The sequence below is a fragment of the Hirsutella rhossiliensis genome (assembly GCF_020360975.1).
Source record: "Hirsutella rhossiliensis strain HR02 chromosome Unknown scaffold00022, whole genome shotgun sequence".
NCBI lineage: Eukaryota > Fungi > Ascomycota > Sordariomycetes > Hypocreales > Ophiocordycipitaceae > Hirsutella > Hirsutella rhossiliensis.
This window is the reverse complement of record NW_025408688.1, coordinates 564,027-579,845: the sequence shown is the minus strand read 5'-3', so window position 1 is coordinate 579,845 and position 15,819 is coordinate 564,027. Positions and strand designations below refer to the sequence as shown.

At 55.4% G+C, this 15,819-nt stretch overlaps 5 protein-coding genes across 5 annotated transcripts; all 5 read right to left on the bottom strand.

Annotated features, from left to right (window-relative positions):
• Positions 1–842: 842 nt before the first annotated feature.
• On the bottom strand, positions 843–6,102 carry HRG_11761 (PIF1-like helicase domain-containing protein; the record flags this gene model as incomplete). The annotated part of the gene is made up of 15 exons (XM_044870231.1): positions 843–1,276; positions 1,325–1,352; positions 1,425–1,475; positions 1,530–2,834; positions 2,919–3,203; positions 3,583–3,651; positions 3,704–3,896; positions 3,971–4,039; positions 4,148–4,212; positions 4,338–4,401; positions 4,628–4,947; positions 5,113–5,322; positions 5,408–5,553; positions 5,731–5,856; positions 5,928–6,102. The coding sequence occupies 15 exons, from the start codon at positions 6,100–6,102 to the stop codon at positions 843–845; spliced, it is 3,540 nt and encodes a 1,179-aa protein (XP_044714726.1).
• A 166-nt stretch (positions 6,103–6,268) lies between these two features.
• Positions 6,269–7,837, bottom strand: HRG_11760 (ATP-dependent DNA helicase PIF1; the record flags this gene model as incomplete). The annotated part of the gene is made up of 2 exons (XM_044870230.1): positions 6,269–7,118; positions 7,161–7,837. 2 exons carry the CDS (start codon positions 7,835–7,837, stop codon positions 6,269–6,271), a joined length of 1,527 nt encoding a protein of 508 aa, XP_044714725.1.
• Positions 7,838–8,329: 492 nt separating this feature from the next.
• Positions 8,330–9,285, bottom strand: HRG_11759 (uncharacterized protein; the record flags this gene model as incomplete). The annotated part of the gene is made up of 2 exons (XM_044870229.1): positions 8,330–8,667; positions 8,736–9,285. 2 exons carry the CDS (start codon positions 9,283–9,285, stop codon positions 8,330–8,332), a joined length of 888 nt encoding a protein of 295 aa, XP_044714724.1.
• A 2,653-nt stretch (positions 9,286–11,938) lies between these two features.
• HRG_11758 (uncharacterized protein) lies at positions 11,939–12,245 on the bottom strand (the record flags this gene model as incomplete). The annotated part of the gene is made up of 2 exons (XM_044870228.1): positions 11,939–12,071; positions 12,118–12,245. 2 exons carry the CDS (start codon positions 12,243–12,245, stop codon positions 11,939–11,941), a joined length of 261 nt encoding a protein of 86 aa, XP_044714723.1.
• Positions 12,246–13,098: 853 nt separating this feature from the next.
• Positions 13,099–15,375, bottom strand: HRG_11757 (reverse transcriptase (RNA-dependent DNA polymerase) domain-containing protein; the record flags this gene model as incomplete). The annotated part of the gene is made up of 8 exons (XM_044870227.1): positions 13,099–13,122; positions 13,259–13,392; positions 13,450–13,830; positions 13,891–14,107; positions 14,256–14,519; positions 14,568–14,627; positions 14,829–15,281; positions 15,340–15,375. The coding sequence occupies 8 exons, from the start codon at positions 15,373–15,375 to the stop codon at positions 13,099–13,101; spliced, it is 1,569 nt and encodes a 522-aa protein (XP_044714722.1).
• Positions 15,376–15,819: the final 444 nt, after the last annotated feature.

The following is a 15,819-nucleotide window of genomic DNA, read 5'->3' as shown; positions in this document are numbered from 1 at the left end:
GGTTCTGGGCTGGCTGAAACTTGGCATATCCCGAGAGGATAGAGAAGTGGGTTATCGTTTGGGCGTTGCATAAAGACCTACCTTGCTACGTTAGTCACGCTGGCAACGGTGCAGGGAAGCGGCCCCTCCATGTAGCAGTAATCATCCAGCCGATGCGGCTGCGCATTACGCTGGCGAAGGCACGCTGAATCAAGAACGTAAAACTAGCGGCAGCTAGTCCGGTATTTACCGAACGCCGATTGGACTCGGTGCTTGAAACATAGGTTTGCTGCGCCTGCAATTCTATTTTCTTAGGACGTTTGATAGACGTGGGGGACAGCTATATAACGGAGGGGGGGTTATGCTCACCCACAGTTTACACAGTTTTCTGTAGCTGCGTAGTAAATTTGGGTTACTAGGGGGGACTAAAATTCGTCCCTCACCCCCCTCCGGGACGAATTTTAGTCCCCCCTAGTACTGTGAACGACCACGAGCAATGAACGACCCCATCACGAAACTGGTAGCCGATAAGACGCGGCAGCAGCTACATACATATCTACTATGCAATAGCGGCTGGTAATATGCACCGGCAATGCTAGCATCTTTGATAGTGCTGCGCTTATAGCAGTGTAATGATGGTGGGAGGGTGATGAGTAGTAGTAGTAGTAGTAGTAGTTTAAAATACTACGTCACACCTTGCACTTTAGAGCTGTGGTGCAAGGCGTACAATCAGCCAAAGGCTGCGAGTCAGGCCAACAGTTAAGCAGTCACCGAACAATCAGTACAGTATCTCCAATCATACATTCATTACGTTATCCGCGCCCTGAAACTGTCGTTCTTGTCGCGGGTAGCATCAAGTAGAGTTACGTAGGCCCGTGGCCTATCTTGTACGGATTATGGACGAGAACCTGTCGTTTGCGAAGTTGCTGATCCCTCATTTTCATCTTAATTCCTTCCGGCGGCGACGCGTAAGTCAGATGATTGCGGTCAAACGGCGCATCCAGCATCAGACCCTGCAGCGTCTTCACACGCGAGACGGCCACGTAGCTCAAACCGGTCTGAAAGTCACGGCAGGACAGATCTGTCACGATCATGTCTTCGGTGATGCTCTGCGACTTGTGAACCGTAATGGCGTAGCATACGATCAGGGGAAACTGCGTGCGAGTGCAGAGTGTGGATCCGACGAGGAAGTCCCTGTTTACTGGCAGAATTGGGACAATCTTCCTGCCATCTGAGGTGGTCAGGAATACTGGCCCCGTGTACTTGTCAAACTCCATCATAATCACGCAAGGAGGGTCTTGCATGGGGTCAGCTCCAGGCGCCCAGGCGATATCGTACACTGTACCACGTGCACCGTTGCAGAGGCCAACCGGCTGCCAAAGGTTGGACGTCAGCATCAGACGGGCGCCAATGTATACGGGAATCTGCTTCGCAAGGTTGCCTGCCTTGTCGTCAGGAGCAGCAGCAGCATCGGGGCCAACGTTCTTAGCCATGACCTGAATGACAGGCCGGCCTAGGCGGTCGAGGTGGTAGTGGTTATATTCGTTCACCCTGTCTTTCGTGGCGTATACTCGCAGGGAATTGACGAACCTGGCAACCTCCTGATCGTCCAGCTTCGCCTGCACGCGGCTGGAGAGGAGCTTCCAGGACTCCATAGATAGTTGGAGCAACCGCAATTCCTCAAGAGCTGAGCGAAACGCTCCCTGATCGTCGCCGCGCTGACGCTGGGCAACCTTCAAGAAAACCGTCTTGTCGAAGCGCCGATATGCGTTCCTGCCCTTGATCTCTACTCCCTGCACCTCCTTGTCGTAATAAAGAGGCTTCTGCAGTACGGGGGGAAGCTGAAAGAAGTCGCCAACCAGGAGGATATTAAGACCACCAAAGAACTCCTCATTCCTATTCGGAAACGCCTCACGGAGACGGTCATCAATCCATGACAGCTGTCGCAGACCCAGCATGCTCTTCTCATCGACGATCAGGTACTTGACATTCTTCAGCTTCTTCTGGAGCTGAGCTTTGTCGATCGCTGACAGGGGCTTGAAGTCCTTGTTGATGGGGAGGTGCAGCAGGGAGTGCAAGGTGGTGCCCGATATCTGATTTCCCGCAACGCCCGTGGGCGCGGCACGCCAAACGGGCGTGCCTCTTCCTCCCGAGGCGGCTTGGAGGTGCTCCGAGAGCAGATTGATAAGGTACGATTTGCCCGTGCCACCGCCACCGTCCACATGGAGTAACAACTGGGAGCAGGCCTGGGTCAGAAAGTGGCCCATCACCGTATCGTACACTAGGCGCTGCTCCGGATTCAGGGAATCGCGAGCCTCCAGCGGCTGATGATCCACATCAAGGTGAAGGGGGTTTTCGGCTTTGCGTTGCTTCCAGAAGTCGCCGTGGAGAATGCCGTCATCGGTATACCGTCCAACGTGGGAAGTCCAGTCATAATTGACGTCGACATCTCGCCGGCCCAGCACGTCGATATCGTCCTCCTCCAGCGGATGGTCTGGCAGCATACGGGCGAGTTCATGCCAATCTTCCTCCACGACAGGCTCTTCGTGCTCCTCCCGCTCAAACTCATCGTCCTCTGCCTGCAGCTCATTTGCTCCCACCCCGTAATGGTCGTCCTCATGGAAATGGTGTCGCTGCCGGCAGCACTGGTACGCCGCCGCAAATGATTCAAACCGCTGCCCGTCCACAGCAAGCAGCTCCTCCGGAGAGCGATGCGGATGGGCCATCATCAATTTGACACGGCAGAAGTCATGAAATTGGGGTGACGCCTCCGCTGACCTGTACCGAGGGAAGTAGGACAGGACCCTCTTCTTCGCGTTCGCACCGAGTCTCCTCCACCTCTTGAGATTGTAGGACTGCAGGTACTCGAGATAGGTTATACTCTCATGTTGGTCATTTCTCTGCAGATATTTCCGGTAGCTGCCGACAGCCTCACTGACATCCTCGTCGACGCGGTACGACCGCGCATGCTGCTCCAACGGGCGGCAGTCGACGTACACAACCATCCGAGTGCCTTCCTGCAGAGGGATGTTGAGCAGCAAGTGGGAAATTTCCTGCGCTGAATAATCTCGCTCGGCAATCAACTTATTCATAAGGCGAGAGGAGAAGGACAACAGGGGCTGGTGGTGTGCTGTATGCGGCAAGACCTGATCTGCGAGCTTGCAGTAAGGCTCCGTCTTCTTCTCCGATTTGCTGCAATACTTGGCAGCATACGTAATGACTGCCTGTAAGCAGGACTTATCGTGGGGTCGATTTGCGGAGTAATTTCGGGAAATCGTATGCGATTACACATCTACCATCTGATAAGTGCCCGGCGGCGCGCACGCGAATATCTCCACGGCCAGCAGCCCAATCCAGGCCATTCCGGGGCCTGGGGGACTACTACACTCCGGCGGCGCGTTTGGTCGAGGAGCACTCCGTATAGGCTACTGCCCGTCGAGATATTTGCGTTGCAGCGCCGCGAATGGGTAATGGGGGGCTAGGCTCGGCCACAGGAACTGTGAGATAGTAATGCACTGATCCTACGGCCCTTTGATCCTCAAAAATATGTCTAGTTACATGGATATAAATATGTGTAAAGACTCTACGAGGCGGCTGGCTTACGTCGACGAGGGGCGGTCCGCTTTCCCAGCCGGGTCCTCCGCCCCCGACGGCCCTGACCTCGAGTTGGACCTGGTCCCGGGCCTGGACCTGGGTCATCGGGCACGGGGGTCCCTACCTGTACCCGTATCTGGCCCTGGCCCTGGCCCCGATCCTGGCCCCGCCGTCGGCGCTGTTTGAGTTCGTCGACGAGTCGGTTCAAGCTTCGGCCGGCGCGTAACAGCTCTAGCTCTGCAACGGCCGCCTCCTTGCATTTGCCGGACGCCATACGGGCCAACAGCTCGTCCCAGATCACCTTCCGGCGACAGAACTGCACTCTGACCCCGTTCCCCGGGCGCCAGCGGCTTCCCACGTCTCTTCCAGCTCCCGTACGGCCTTCTGACCTGCAAACCCTTCCTCCCACTCCTTCCAGACGTCCCCACCGTAAAGACCCTTGCCAGGGCTGTGACGATAGGCATGCCTGGTACCAGAGGCTCTGGGTCGGGGCCGGGGCCAGGCTGTATTGAGATTCAAGGTAGGTACTGTTGACGGCGCCGGGGCCGGGGCCGGCGCCAGCGCCTCTGCTGACCCGGCTCCGAAGTAACCGGTAAAGGTGATAGGGACCTTGCCTTGGAGGAGGGCATCGAGGCCGCCCTGAATCCCGTCAGCCGGGCCTCAAGCCGGATGGCGAGCCGCTGACTATTCTGTAACAGGGCCTCCCGCGTGCTCTCTATGACGCCGCTTAGTTCCGGCAGCGCGCGTCGTACGAGCAGGCTTACCGGCTCCATAGCCCCTACCGCGGTGGACCGCACGGCGACGGCGAACTCGTCCCACTCGGGCCCGCTAAAGGGGCGTAGGCGAAGAACGGTAGCGACGGGTAGCGGAGCTGTAGGACGGCCAGGTCCTGCAGAAGTACTATACGCAGGCGCCGCATAAGCTTAAGGAAGCCGTCGGCGGCTAAGTCGTCGTCGTCGAGACCGCCTTCTGCCCAGCATTGCCGGCGCGCCCGCGCCTCAAAGCGGGTTCCCACTCCTCGATCCACGGCCACAGCTGCTTTTGTAAGACGTACGGGGTTCGTGAGCCGCACGCGCGAAGTAGTCCCCGGGAGGCCGAGAAGCCGGCGACGATACGCATGAACTGCCGCGGTAGGTGCGTAAGATATGCCTGGCAGAGCACGCTCTGGTTCCAGCGGCCGGCCTGCGAGATCTGGGCGAGCGACGTGCCATGGGTCTCCGCGTCCTGGGCGCCCACCCTGCGCGGGAGGTGCGTCTTCTTCGACGCGATAAGGCCGGCAGCGCCGAAGATACGCCAGGTCTCTTGTAGCTGCGTCGGGTACGAGAGCTCCTGCTCGCGGTCCCGCCCGACGAGGACCTTGATCCGATACCAGTCCTGACGGCGCCGGAAGGACGGGGCGGTTCGCCGGCGACGTGCCAGCGCCAAAGAAGAGCTGTGCTAGGGCCCCTTGCGTACAGAATAAGGGTCCTTGTGCCGGAGCGCGCCCATAAACTCCTTCCTCGCCGTCTTATTTAGCTTGCCGTCCCGTAAAAGGCTTACCAGGCAACCACAGGCGGTCGGCCCTTCCGAAGGCGGATAGTCGAGTAGGGACAGGTCTGCAAGCTCCATCTTGCGGCGGTTCTCCCCCCGTAAGAGGTAGTAGTGGCCGAAGAGGAGGTCGACTCGCGTACGGAGGTTTTGCGGCGTATACGCGGCGCCAGTGAGAAGGAGATCCTGGATCCGAAGCCATTCATCGGGGAGGTAGCCGGCCTGGATCCCGTCGCTCCGCGGTCTTTAAAGGAGGCTCGGTCGTGCTTCCCCGCTGCCGGCCCCGTTGCTCAAGGAATCCTCGTACGGCGGCGCCCCGGGGATTCTCCGTATTCGAGTTGCCGTGAGCCACCTGGAGCCTCCATAGCTCGATAACGGCCGCGATATAGGCGTCGATAGTGCCCCTCGTAAGCAAAGACCCTTCGGTAAGGTCTACTGCAGCCGTCGCGAGGCCTGTGGGTGGCACGTAACCCTCGCGGTCGTCAGCGAGCAGCTCAGCGGCCTCGGCCAGGGGACCTCAAAGCTTCGGCCAGGCTTTCGGCCTCTGCCATGGCCGCGGCCTCGAGCTGCTCCTGTTCGCGCTGTTGCCGTACCTGTACGGCCTCGCCGTTGCCGTCGCCCTAACCTTACCCCGCGCGCGCGGCTTCTTCTTCTGCGGCGGCACAACGCGTCGTAACAGGATATCCTCTTTGAGCCACGCCGCCAGCTTGTCCGGCGTTACGAGCTCGCCGTCGGGCCAGCTATAGAGCGAGCCGTCTGCTGCAGCCCGAGGCGTATGGCACCAGGCCTATACGTATTTGTCTGTTAGCCGCCTAGGGGGGCCGTACGTGACAGGGATCGAAGTGGAGGACCGGCCGGGGGACGCGCCTTCCACTCCCGCTGCTTCGCCGCGTAACTCCGCGCCGTGTTCGCCGGCTGTTCGTCCTTCTTCGCCTGGATGCCCGCCCTCCGGGCGGCACGGGCGCGCTCGTCAGCTGCCGTGTACGAGTCGTCCGCGGCCATCTCGGTCGATCGGGCAACGTTCCTACAGGGCGAATGTCTGGGCTGGTGTTGGCCGGAAACCCGATAAGTTGGGTGGGAACTTATCAAATGCACTTATCAGGCGTCCTGCACACGATTTCACGGGCGGCGTTTTGCGGGCGATAAGTGGTCACGTGGCCTAAGTGAATTACGACGCAATTGCGGGCACCACCGATAAGCTGGTGCAGGGCGATATGTCGATATTGGCCAGCCAGCCCAGAATGATGGCAGGATTGAAGTGGTTCATGAGGCTGTCGTTGCGGGCTGCCTCGAAGATGTAATAGGACTTGCCTTCTTTCCTGATGACTGCGGCTAGCTCCCGCAAGGCACGGGGGAAGTTGAAACGACACTCCCTCTCCGGATCGGCGACATTGGCCGCCTCGATATCGGCTGCAGCCCCTTCCATATCGTTCGCCAGGTCCCCACTTCTCTTTCGGACGCGCAAGCAGTAAGCGGTATTGCATCTGTGGCGCTGGCAGCGGTTGACGATTTGCGAAAGCCGCAGGAATGTCATCTCTACGCCCAGCGGATCCACACTCAGGGGATTCCCTTCACCCTGGGGCATTGTCCTGCTCGGCTCCGGGTTAATGGCAGTGATGTGGAACCCCCACGTGCGTGCAAAAAGGTCTCGAGCGGCTTCGTCCCCCATGTCGGCTACCGGGCCATTCTCCATCCAGTACAGGCCGTGGTTGTGTGGACTCCCACGCCCTTGCCATTCATACCGATCCCAGTAATCCGTCACGTTAAACTTCGTTCTCAACACGACATCCCGAAAGAGACAGTATCGGCGGTGAAAGTGGAAAGCAGCAATGTGAGGATTCTGCCGCAATAAGTACCGCGACAATGCCATCCTTTCCGGCTCGGACGCTCGCAGCCATTCCCCATATCGGGGCATGTGTTGGTAGAGGCTCCGCCAGTGCAAATCGGCCGGGCTAAATGTGATAAATGCGCCAGGACAGCCCAGGACATAGGCATACGCCTCGAGGTCCTGCCTCTTTCTGTTCCAAAAGGGACGCGTACCGCGAATCGACACCGCTTGCCTTGTGATCGAGTTAATCAGGGCCTGCGCCTCGGGATCCTCGCTGTGTTCGAGTGCCTGAAGAAGCTGCTCTCGCGTGAGCGGTTCGCGAGTGCCATCATGTTGCTTCACAAAGAATTTCGACCGCGCACGTGCTTGGGACCGCATCAGGGTGTTGAATGCGACAAAACGGAAGGTCGGGTGCCGCGCAAAACGGCCGTCGTGCCACCGCATCGCGTGCTCGATGTAATCCTTGTACTCAATGGACCGCAAGCGAGGCTCCACAAAGTCGGCTCTGCCGTCTGGAAAGAGGCAGGGGAATGCCAAGGAGAGCAGGGCATGAGAGGCGAGAATAGACCGCAGAGCATCGAGCTCCGTGTCCTTGGCCAACAGGTCAGGCACCGCAGCCGCATCCTCTAGGTCAGGCTCTGCCTCCTGATCTTCCTCCGGTCCCACATCAGCAGCCTCCACCTGACTTTGGGGGATGGTGTCCACCACATTGCCGTCCTCGGGCAGTTGGCTCAGTCGCTCGTCGTCGATGGCGATGGATCGATAGGGGTGATAGACGAAGGTGAATTTTTTGAAGATTTTGAATGAAGGATGAATCAAATGAATTGAATTTTTTGGATCTTGATTCAAAATCTTCAAGCTCCAATTTTCGCGATTCAAGTTGGGTTTGGGCCAATTCAGGCCATTCATGAATAGTTTGAAGGAATCCCTAAACGAAGTGAATTTGGTGTGTACCTAAGCGATTGCAAAGATACCTCGAAAACGCCAATAAGTAGTATATGGTTTTATAGCCTTCTGGGAAGTCTCTCGATAATCTCGAATATTACAAAATTAACTTACATAAATACTGATCCGCCCGTCCTAGGCAAATGGACCGAAAATAAGCACTTTCAAAAGCTCTGCCGAATCCTCAAAATATATCGGTCCAACGCGTTCGAATCCGCGATTGTACACAGTTACACACTTGTAGAGCCTCAATCCTCCGAAGCCTCCATTGTATCTGGACAGGGGGTTGATATCGCAGACTTATCGGCTTGGGAGGCAGGAGGTTTGGGGGTAGGAGGTTCGTTGGGAGCCTCAGCCTCGGTGGGAACTTCCGCCGGAGCAGGGGGTTGAGGAGGAGGATTCTCGCCTGAACGCAGATTAGCATATACACAAACAATGAGGGTATATTCACACCATCTACCAGCTTGCCCGGAAATTGGAATGTGGTCTGGTCTTCAAATAATAGAGCGTGCCGTTGTTGGCGGCGTTGTCTCCCGTAATGGCGAGAAGCTTTGGCTTGAGCCTGAGCTCCTCAAGTGTCTTCTCAACTATCTCGTGTTTGCCAGTGTGAGATTTTTTGAGCTCGATAAACTCAATAACCTCCTCTCTCTCCTCAAACTCCGGCGTAATCCAGTGCGTAATAATGGCGAAAATAGGCACCCGATTCGGTGCTGTCCAGATATCAAGGGTGAGCGAGATGGTAGCACAATTGTACTGAAGCTCGATCTTCAGCTTCTCTCTGCGTTCCACAAAGTCTGTGTAGATGTGATTGCGTAAGGTTATACGGCTCCTGTACACACAGGTTGTATTGTGAGCCAAGAACATCTCTTGGAAAGCAGGAGTCTCAAGTTCTCAACAACAGAGAAGGGTTGTCGGTGTTTTACAAACCACTGGCGGATAGACTCCTTTGCCGTGAGCCTTGCTCTTTGCCTGGGTCGACCGCTCCATGCATCTACCTCTGTATAATCTCCTCCACCAATGGCGCGGCCGTATCCATTGATTCGACCGTGGTGAGACTCCTTCGTAATACTGTGGGATTTTAAATGGTCTCCCATGCCAGAGGTAACCCCTCGGCGGTTCGATTCAAGGACCTGGAATATCTTCCGAAGAGTAGAAGGATTTTGAAGGCACTCTATACAAGTCCACCGGAACTCTTGGAATATTTTCGGTCCATCCTTGTACTCCGAGTAAAAGCTTCTGTCTATGGCTTCCCTCTGCATGTACCAATAAACGTGGCTATTCTTGTCTCTCTTCTTGCGAACATGCTTCTGTTTGTTGTCGGCCCACTTCTTGATAAGTCTGGCTTTCTCTGCGAGCGTCATGTGACTACCGGTACTGTTCAATGGCGGCTCTGATGTATCCGCGTCAGGCATGTCATCATCTGACTCACAGTCAGGATGGCCCGGGGGCGCGCAGACAATCGTATCTTTGCCAGTCGGAGGGAAAGAAATTCGCTGCGGCAGCTGTTTTCGATTCAGCAGGGGCCATACTATGTATCATGTTATAATTAGCTATCGGTTGGACAGTAATGAAGTTTTACCTGGTCTAGGCTAAAAGGCTCGAGAATGGACGTGAGACAGGTAGTCGGGACGACACCAAATAACCCACAATAAAGTATAACGGAGTCGAGGTTGAACGGGTGGGATAGGTCGTCGGGCAGGACGTTGATTCGGGGGCCGACCCGAAGCCGCTGTCGGAAACATCGAAGCAGGAATTAGGCGAGATCGTCGTAAAATAATGTCGTGACAGTTGTCGCGAAGACCGTTGCCCAATGCAGGCAAAAAAATGTGGGATGGGCTGACGACCGTGTCTTTCCGACAGTAGAATTAACAGGTGGTCAATTGAGCGCGAATAACGCGTCTAAACGCGGCTAGTTGGCACAACATATCCTTATCATGCAGATGTTTCGGTACTTTCTGATCGGGCTAGTTTGTGTGGACAAGCAAGTAGCAGTCATATTGGGCTCGATGAGTAGATAAGTCCCTAACAGTCTCCAAATCGCGAGATGACGCAATTCGTGTCACGTCAATTGTTCGCGCAGTATTGAGACGTTGAGGATCTGAACGCGTTTTCTAATCAGTTTGCCGGAGGCTGTTTAACGGTATAAGTCTTGTATTATATTTCAAAAATTTGGGCTGCCGAGCTTAATCTGTGCTTGAGATGTAGTTTTGCAAGTAGCAAATGACCGATCTATTTATTGCCTTCAGGATGATGTGGCATTTCTTGAGCAAATGTTAAGCACAGATATCGAGAGTTATATCACCCGAACCAGAAAATCCAGAACATTCGAGTGATACTACATTTAAATGGTGTGCATTATAAAATGGCACTGTTCATAAGCTTCATGGTTTTTGATACTCCGTATGGGTGGCAAGACTGCTGAAACGGTGGGCGTATCAGGCACTGTTAGGGTCGTTATACCAACATATATGGACGCCCTAACTACCCCACTTCCAACCCACTGGGATTTTCCCAGTGGAGTGTGAACGGCGGAATCCAACTGAAACACGCACAACAGACTTTTAAATACGCAGTGCGTCATCGCATGGGCGGCCGATTTCGAAGTTACCATGTCCGCGCGGGCGAACCCTTGCTCCTGTCAGAACGGTGGTTCTGTGGCGTGCCTAATGGGAAAGTGCATTGTGGAATCTATTGGTATTGTGGGAATCATGCTCGTCAATTGTATCTAGATCACACGGTCAGCATGTGGCCTTAGGGTCACGTGTGCGGCTGAGGCTTGCGTGGCTATATCTTCCACGCTGGCCTCTCCTCCTAGATAGAAGACAATCCTCATAGCATAATACGACACACCGGTTGAACGACGTTCCCAGTTTGTCTCATGCTCGAGCCCTGCCAACAGGTATGATGGGGTCAAAGCAGCTTGTTTCTTGATGTGTACGTGTGTCTGCTTGTTGGAACGGCGCAGCAGGAAGGGCGGCATGGGTCACCTGCCAGGTCACGTGGGGCATTCAGCCGAGATTTCTGCGGGCCCAAAGGGGCACATTCCTAGCCGGAAGGGGCAACACACACATCGCCTTTACACACACACAGCCGTGCATATAGCTCAATTGACCTCTTCTGTGTGCCCACTATCGTTGCCACCTTCCTCATTCGGACGAGCCGCAGAACCGCTGTTTCTGACACTGCTCAGAAAGAAAGGAGGCCCTTGGTGGGTGGCTTTGGGCATTAGCCCATTCCTCCCTGTATGCCCCCTTGGCTGGCAGCTGCGAAGCGGGGTGATCCTTTTTTTCACCGTATATTTCGACCATATCGCCATTCATTCAAGATTTTGATGAATGAATTGAATAAAGACTCCTGATTTTTGATTCATCGAATTTGAAGACCTTACCCGATTCGGCTTCATTCAATTCAAGGGTCCCGAGGCCGATTCGACTTCAAAATCTTCAAATATCAGCCCTATGGATCGATAGCCAGGATGATGATGGCGGAGGTAGTCAAGCCATATCGTAACCGCCTGGCGGCGCACACGGAACTGGCGGGTAAATTGCCGGCTGAGATTGGCGTGTGACGACGTGTTGGCAGGACGCAGCAACACCGTGTTCAGCTCCCGTGGCAGAAGCGGGAGCTGGTTATACACCAAGCCAACCTCGCGAAGAAAGTGAACGACATGCCCACGATACTTGTACTGCTGCCCTCTCACCAGCATGATGTTCACATGGACGTGAACGCGAGCAATCAATGACTCCTCGGTAGGCGTGAGCTCAGGCAATCTGGTCGGTACGGGGCCAAAGTCAAGTTGATTTTCCGCAGAGAAAAAGAAGGGCTCGTCGGGGCCACGCTTGTCATCCTTTCGATAGCAACGCGAGCAAATGCCGTCATGATCTATTTCCATCTGAAACCAACACTCATGGCATCGGCTGCAGTATTCCATCTGATCATTGTCGAGCTTGGTCCAGAATTCGCGCAGAGTGGCCTTATCACGGTCCGTCAAGGCGCAAGCATCGAGATCGCCATTCCACACCGGACCTTGTGTATGGAAGACCGCCGATTCTTCTGGTGGAATAATCACTGGACTTCGTACACGCCGTGGCGGCCGCGACGGTCGAGCTTGCCGTCGAGGTTGTCTCTGGATTCGCCTTCCCGGTTGTCTCGGCCGCCCTCCCGTGCCAGGGGCAGGACCACGGCGGCCGCGTCTTGGCTGCGCAGACGGCTGCTGCAAGCGACTACGAACAGGGCTTTCATACACGGAATCGTTGTCGCTGTTCTCGCCTTCGTTCTCGGCATCGGAGTCACAACCCGCCCCTAATTGTTCACGGTAGTGACGCGGTCGAACGGGGGAAAGCAGCAGGTTGAAATAGTCCTCGGCGTCCATATCGGGATCGGAAAACTGGTCTCTATCGCCCCCTTCCTTGGCTACCTGATCCCCATCTAGAAGCCCGCTCGGCTGCGGTCGATGTCGACTCGCATCTACTTTCCCTGTTAGCCCGAAAAAACCGCTGCAACGAAAACACAAGGATATCTGTGACGGTCACGGACTGAGCCAGAAGGCTGTGGACTCTATTACGAAGATTCTGCTCTGAAGAAGAGAAAGGAGAACAGAACAATACAACTGGGTGTCCTCTCCCTAAATATGCCTTCCGTACGTGTGGGCCGTTGGCTCAGCAACATGTGGGTCATGTATGCAAAGGGTGTGACGGTGCTAGGCCGTCACACTACCCCTAAAGCCGTCGAACACCAACGGTGGAGATGGCTCCTCACGAGTGTCGTCGCAGTCGCCGTCGCTCATGCCCGGCCGACAGCCTTGTTGTCATCGTTGTGACTCTCTGCCCACCTGTCTTCCGCAGCGGCTGGCAGCCATTCTGCCAATCGTACAGGCGGTCCAGGTGCCTCGGGATATTCGTCGTGGAACCGCCTGAGAGCTGCGGCACCATTCTTGAACCCTTCAGCGTCGTAGTATAGCTCGTCAGGGTCCTGTCCTGCCCACTCGGCTCGGTACTGTAATTTCCCTTGAGATCCTTGACGACAATATTTTCGCCACCTCGTACTCTGGCTCGCCGTTAATCATCTCGGCCGGCGGAGCTTCCACCTGCTGTCCCGGCAGCGGGTCTCGCGCAGCCCTTCTCAACCGGTCGGCATGCAGCACCTTTGCCACCCTCATGCCTTTGGGTAGGTCCAGCTCGAATGAGTGACCCCTTTTTGCCACGATTCTGAACGGACCCGCGTTCTTAGAATCTAGCCGCGTTGTTGGCCTGTCAGTTGATCAGCCCTTTTCGAAACAAACACCCAGTCACCGACATCAAAATCGGGCACTCTTCTCTTCAAATTGGCTGATCGTTCCTGGCGCCTTTGAGCCGCTTCCACGTTCCTTTTTGCCAGCGAACAAACTTTCTTGGCTCGATTCACAAAGTCCTTGGCTGCCTTTTGGGCGTCGGTCCAATCCCCGACCTGCTTGTCGGTCGCTATATGAACGAAAGCCGCGTGGGGTGCTCGCCCTTGGGAGGCCTCGATCGGAGTCATGCCTGTTGAGTCGTGCGGCGTGGAGTTATGCGCGAAGTCTAACGCCGCCAGATGCTCACTCCAATCGTCTTGAAAATACGACACGTAAAACGTCAAGCGTTGGTCAAGATACTGGTTGGTAATCTCCACGCCTCCTTGAGTCTGCGCATGGTAGGCACTGCCGAATTTGTGCTCTGTTCCCGTCATCTCGTTGACCTTGGCCATGAATTTCGAAATGAACTGTGGTCCGTTGTCCGAGAGCCAAATCTTCGGTAGACCGAGGTGACCAAACACGCGGCGGTAATATCGCTTGGCCAGTCTTTCGGCGGTGTCTGTCTTTTTCCCCGGAATCGTGAGAATCAGCTTGCTCAGCTTGCAGATGAACGTCCAAACGTAGTCGAATCCATTTCGATCATTCGGCATGTCCTTTCCGTCCACCAGCACGGTATGCCAAGGTTCCTCTGGGACGGGCAACGAATGGAGCAATCCAGGTGACTTATCTTTCCACACCTTGTTCCTACGGCATGCCTGGCAATTGCGTGCGTAGCGCGCGAGATCCTCATCCATACGTGGCCAGTAATAGAACGGCCGCAGCATCGCCTTCATCTTGTTCTTCCGGATGACCCCTTGATTTGGGTTCGTGGACTTCCGGATTAAGGCAGTTCGCAGTGCGAGCCCTTCTGACGAGTACTCCGGCACCCAGATACGATCTCCCTTCCGCCGGTCCTCCTTGGGAATCTGTTTCTCATTTTCCCGGACAATCAGCTCCACAAGGAACACTCCGGCTGGTGCCTCCCCAGGTACTGCTGGGCCGCGGTCCTCAGAATTTGCCGCGATGTCTGGGAGCAGCTTCGACATGTGTCTCCTCGAGAACTTCTGCGGGTACCCGATCGTTCGGGACCAGTTCCATGGTGCGGGAATCCAGGTCTCTGGCTCTGACGGTCTCGAAGTTCTCGCTTTTCCGGGACAGGGCATCTGCAATTATGTTCTCCTTCCCGGGTCGGTATGTCATCTTGTAGTCAAATTCCGACAGAATCTGTGCCCAACAGGCTTGTCGAGATGATAAAACCCGCTTTGTCGCAAAGTACTTGAGAGCTTCATGGTCCGTTACTACTTCAAAGGGCCCCAACCAGCTCTGGCCTCCACTCTTCTAGGGCGCGGATGATGGCGAGAATTCTCGGTCTTGGATAGGCCATACCGTCTCTGTTGACGACAAGGTCTTGGAGAAGTAGGCCACCGGCTTCCATGAGTTGTCGTTCTGTTGTTGTAAAGCGGTGGCGCCTACCGAATGCTTTGACGCATCAGTCTCTATCCGAGTCAGGGCGCCTATCTTCCAGAAGCCCATTCCGGAGCTCGGACCAGGGCTTCCTTGAGTGCTTCAAAGCCGCTTCCTCTTGCTTGCCGATCTTGAAGATTGCCCTTTTAGGAGCTCGTTGAGCGGGTGCGCCAGCTCGCTTACTTTCGAGAAGCGTCGGACAAAGTTAACCAATCCGAGGAAAGATCGGATGGCTTTCGTAGATTTTAGGTCCGACAGCCTCCACTCAAGGATGGCCTGTTTCTTCTTAGGGTCAAGGGCGATACCTTCCCCCGCCTTAATCACCAGCCCGAGGTAATCCACCTCGGTGACGCAAAAGGAGCTCTTCTTGATGTCGCCCTGTAGGCCTGCCGCTGCCAGTCGTCGAATGACTTCCTCGGTCTGGCGCACGTTTTCCTCGGCCGACTCTGAATAGATCAGGATGTCGTCGGCGTACGAACTGCAGTAGATGTCCAGGATATCCCTCAGGCAGTCGTTGATAAAGCATTGAAAGATTGCTGGGCCGTTCGTCAGCCCAAAGGGCATCACCTTCAACGGAAAGTTCCCAGCCGGCACCGAAATGCCGTCAGATCCATACTTTCGAGGGCCATTCGCAACCTATGGAAGGCTTGACGGATGTCGATTTTTGTAAAAACTTGGCGCTTGCTAGTTTTACCAGGGTATCTTCTAACAGAGGCATGGGGTACTTCATCTTTGCACTGGCGTCGTTGAGGTCCCGGTAGTCGATCACGAATCTCAATCCATGCCCATGTCACCCTTGGGCACAAAGAAGGCTGGTGAGGCAAATCCAGGCCAGCAGCTCTCGATGAAACCCTTGTCCAGGTAATCTTGAATCGTCTTTCGGAGTAGTTCGTCTAGATGATGTGGGTTGCGGTAGACACCTCTCGAACGCTCTGGCAATGGCTTGGTCAGGTAGATCTTCATGTCCCTCCTGGGCCGCGGAGAGGAGGCAACTGGTTAGACTCCTTCTTCGAGAAAAATCCAGCCAGATGGCCCAGCGGGGTCGGGAGTTTCTCTTTGATCAGGCGGACCGTCTCGTCATCCTCACCCCGTGGAAGTGGGATAACTGGGCGGGTGTCCTTCGGTGGTACCTTAGGCATCTCTGGCGTTTGCGGGTTCACGTGAGCCACCGTAA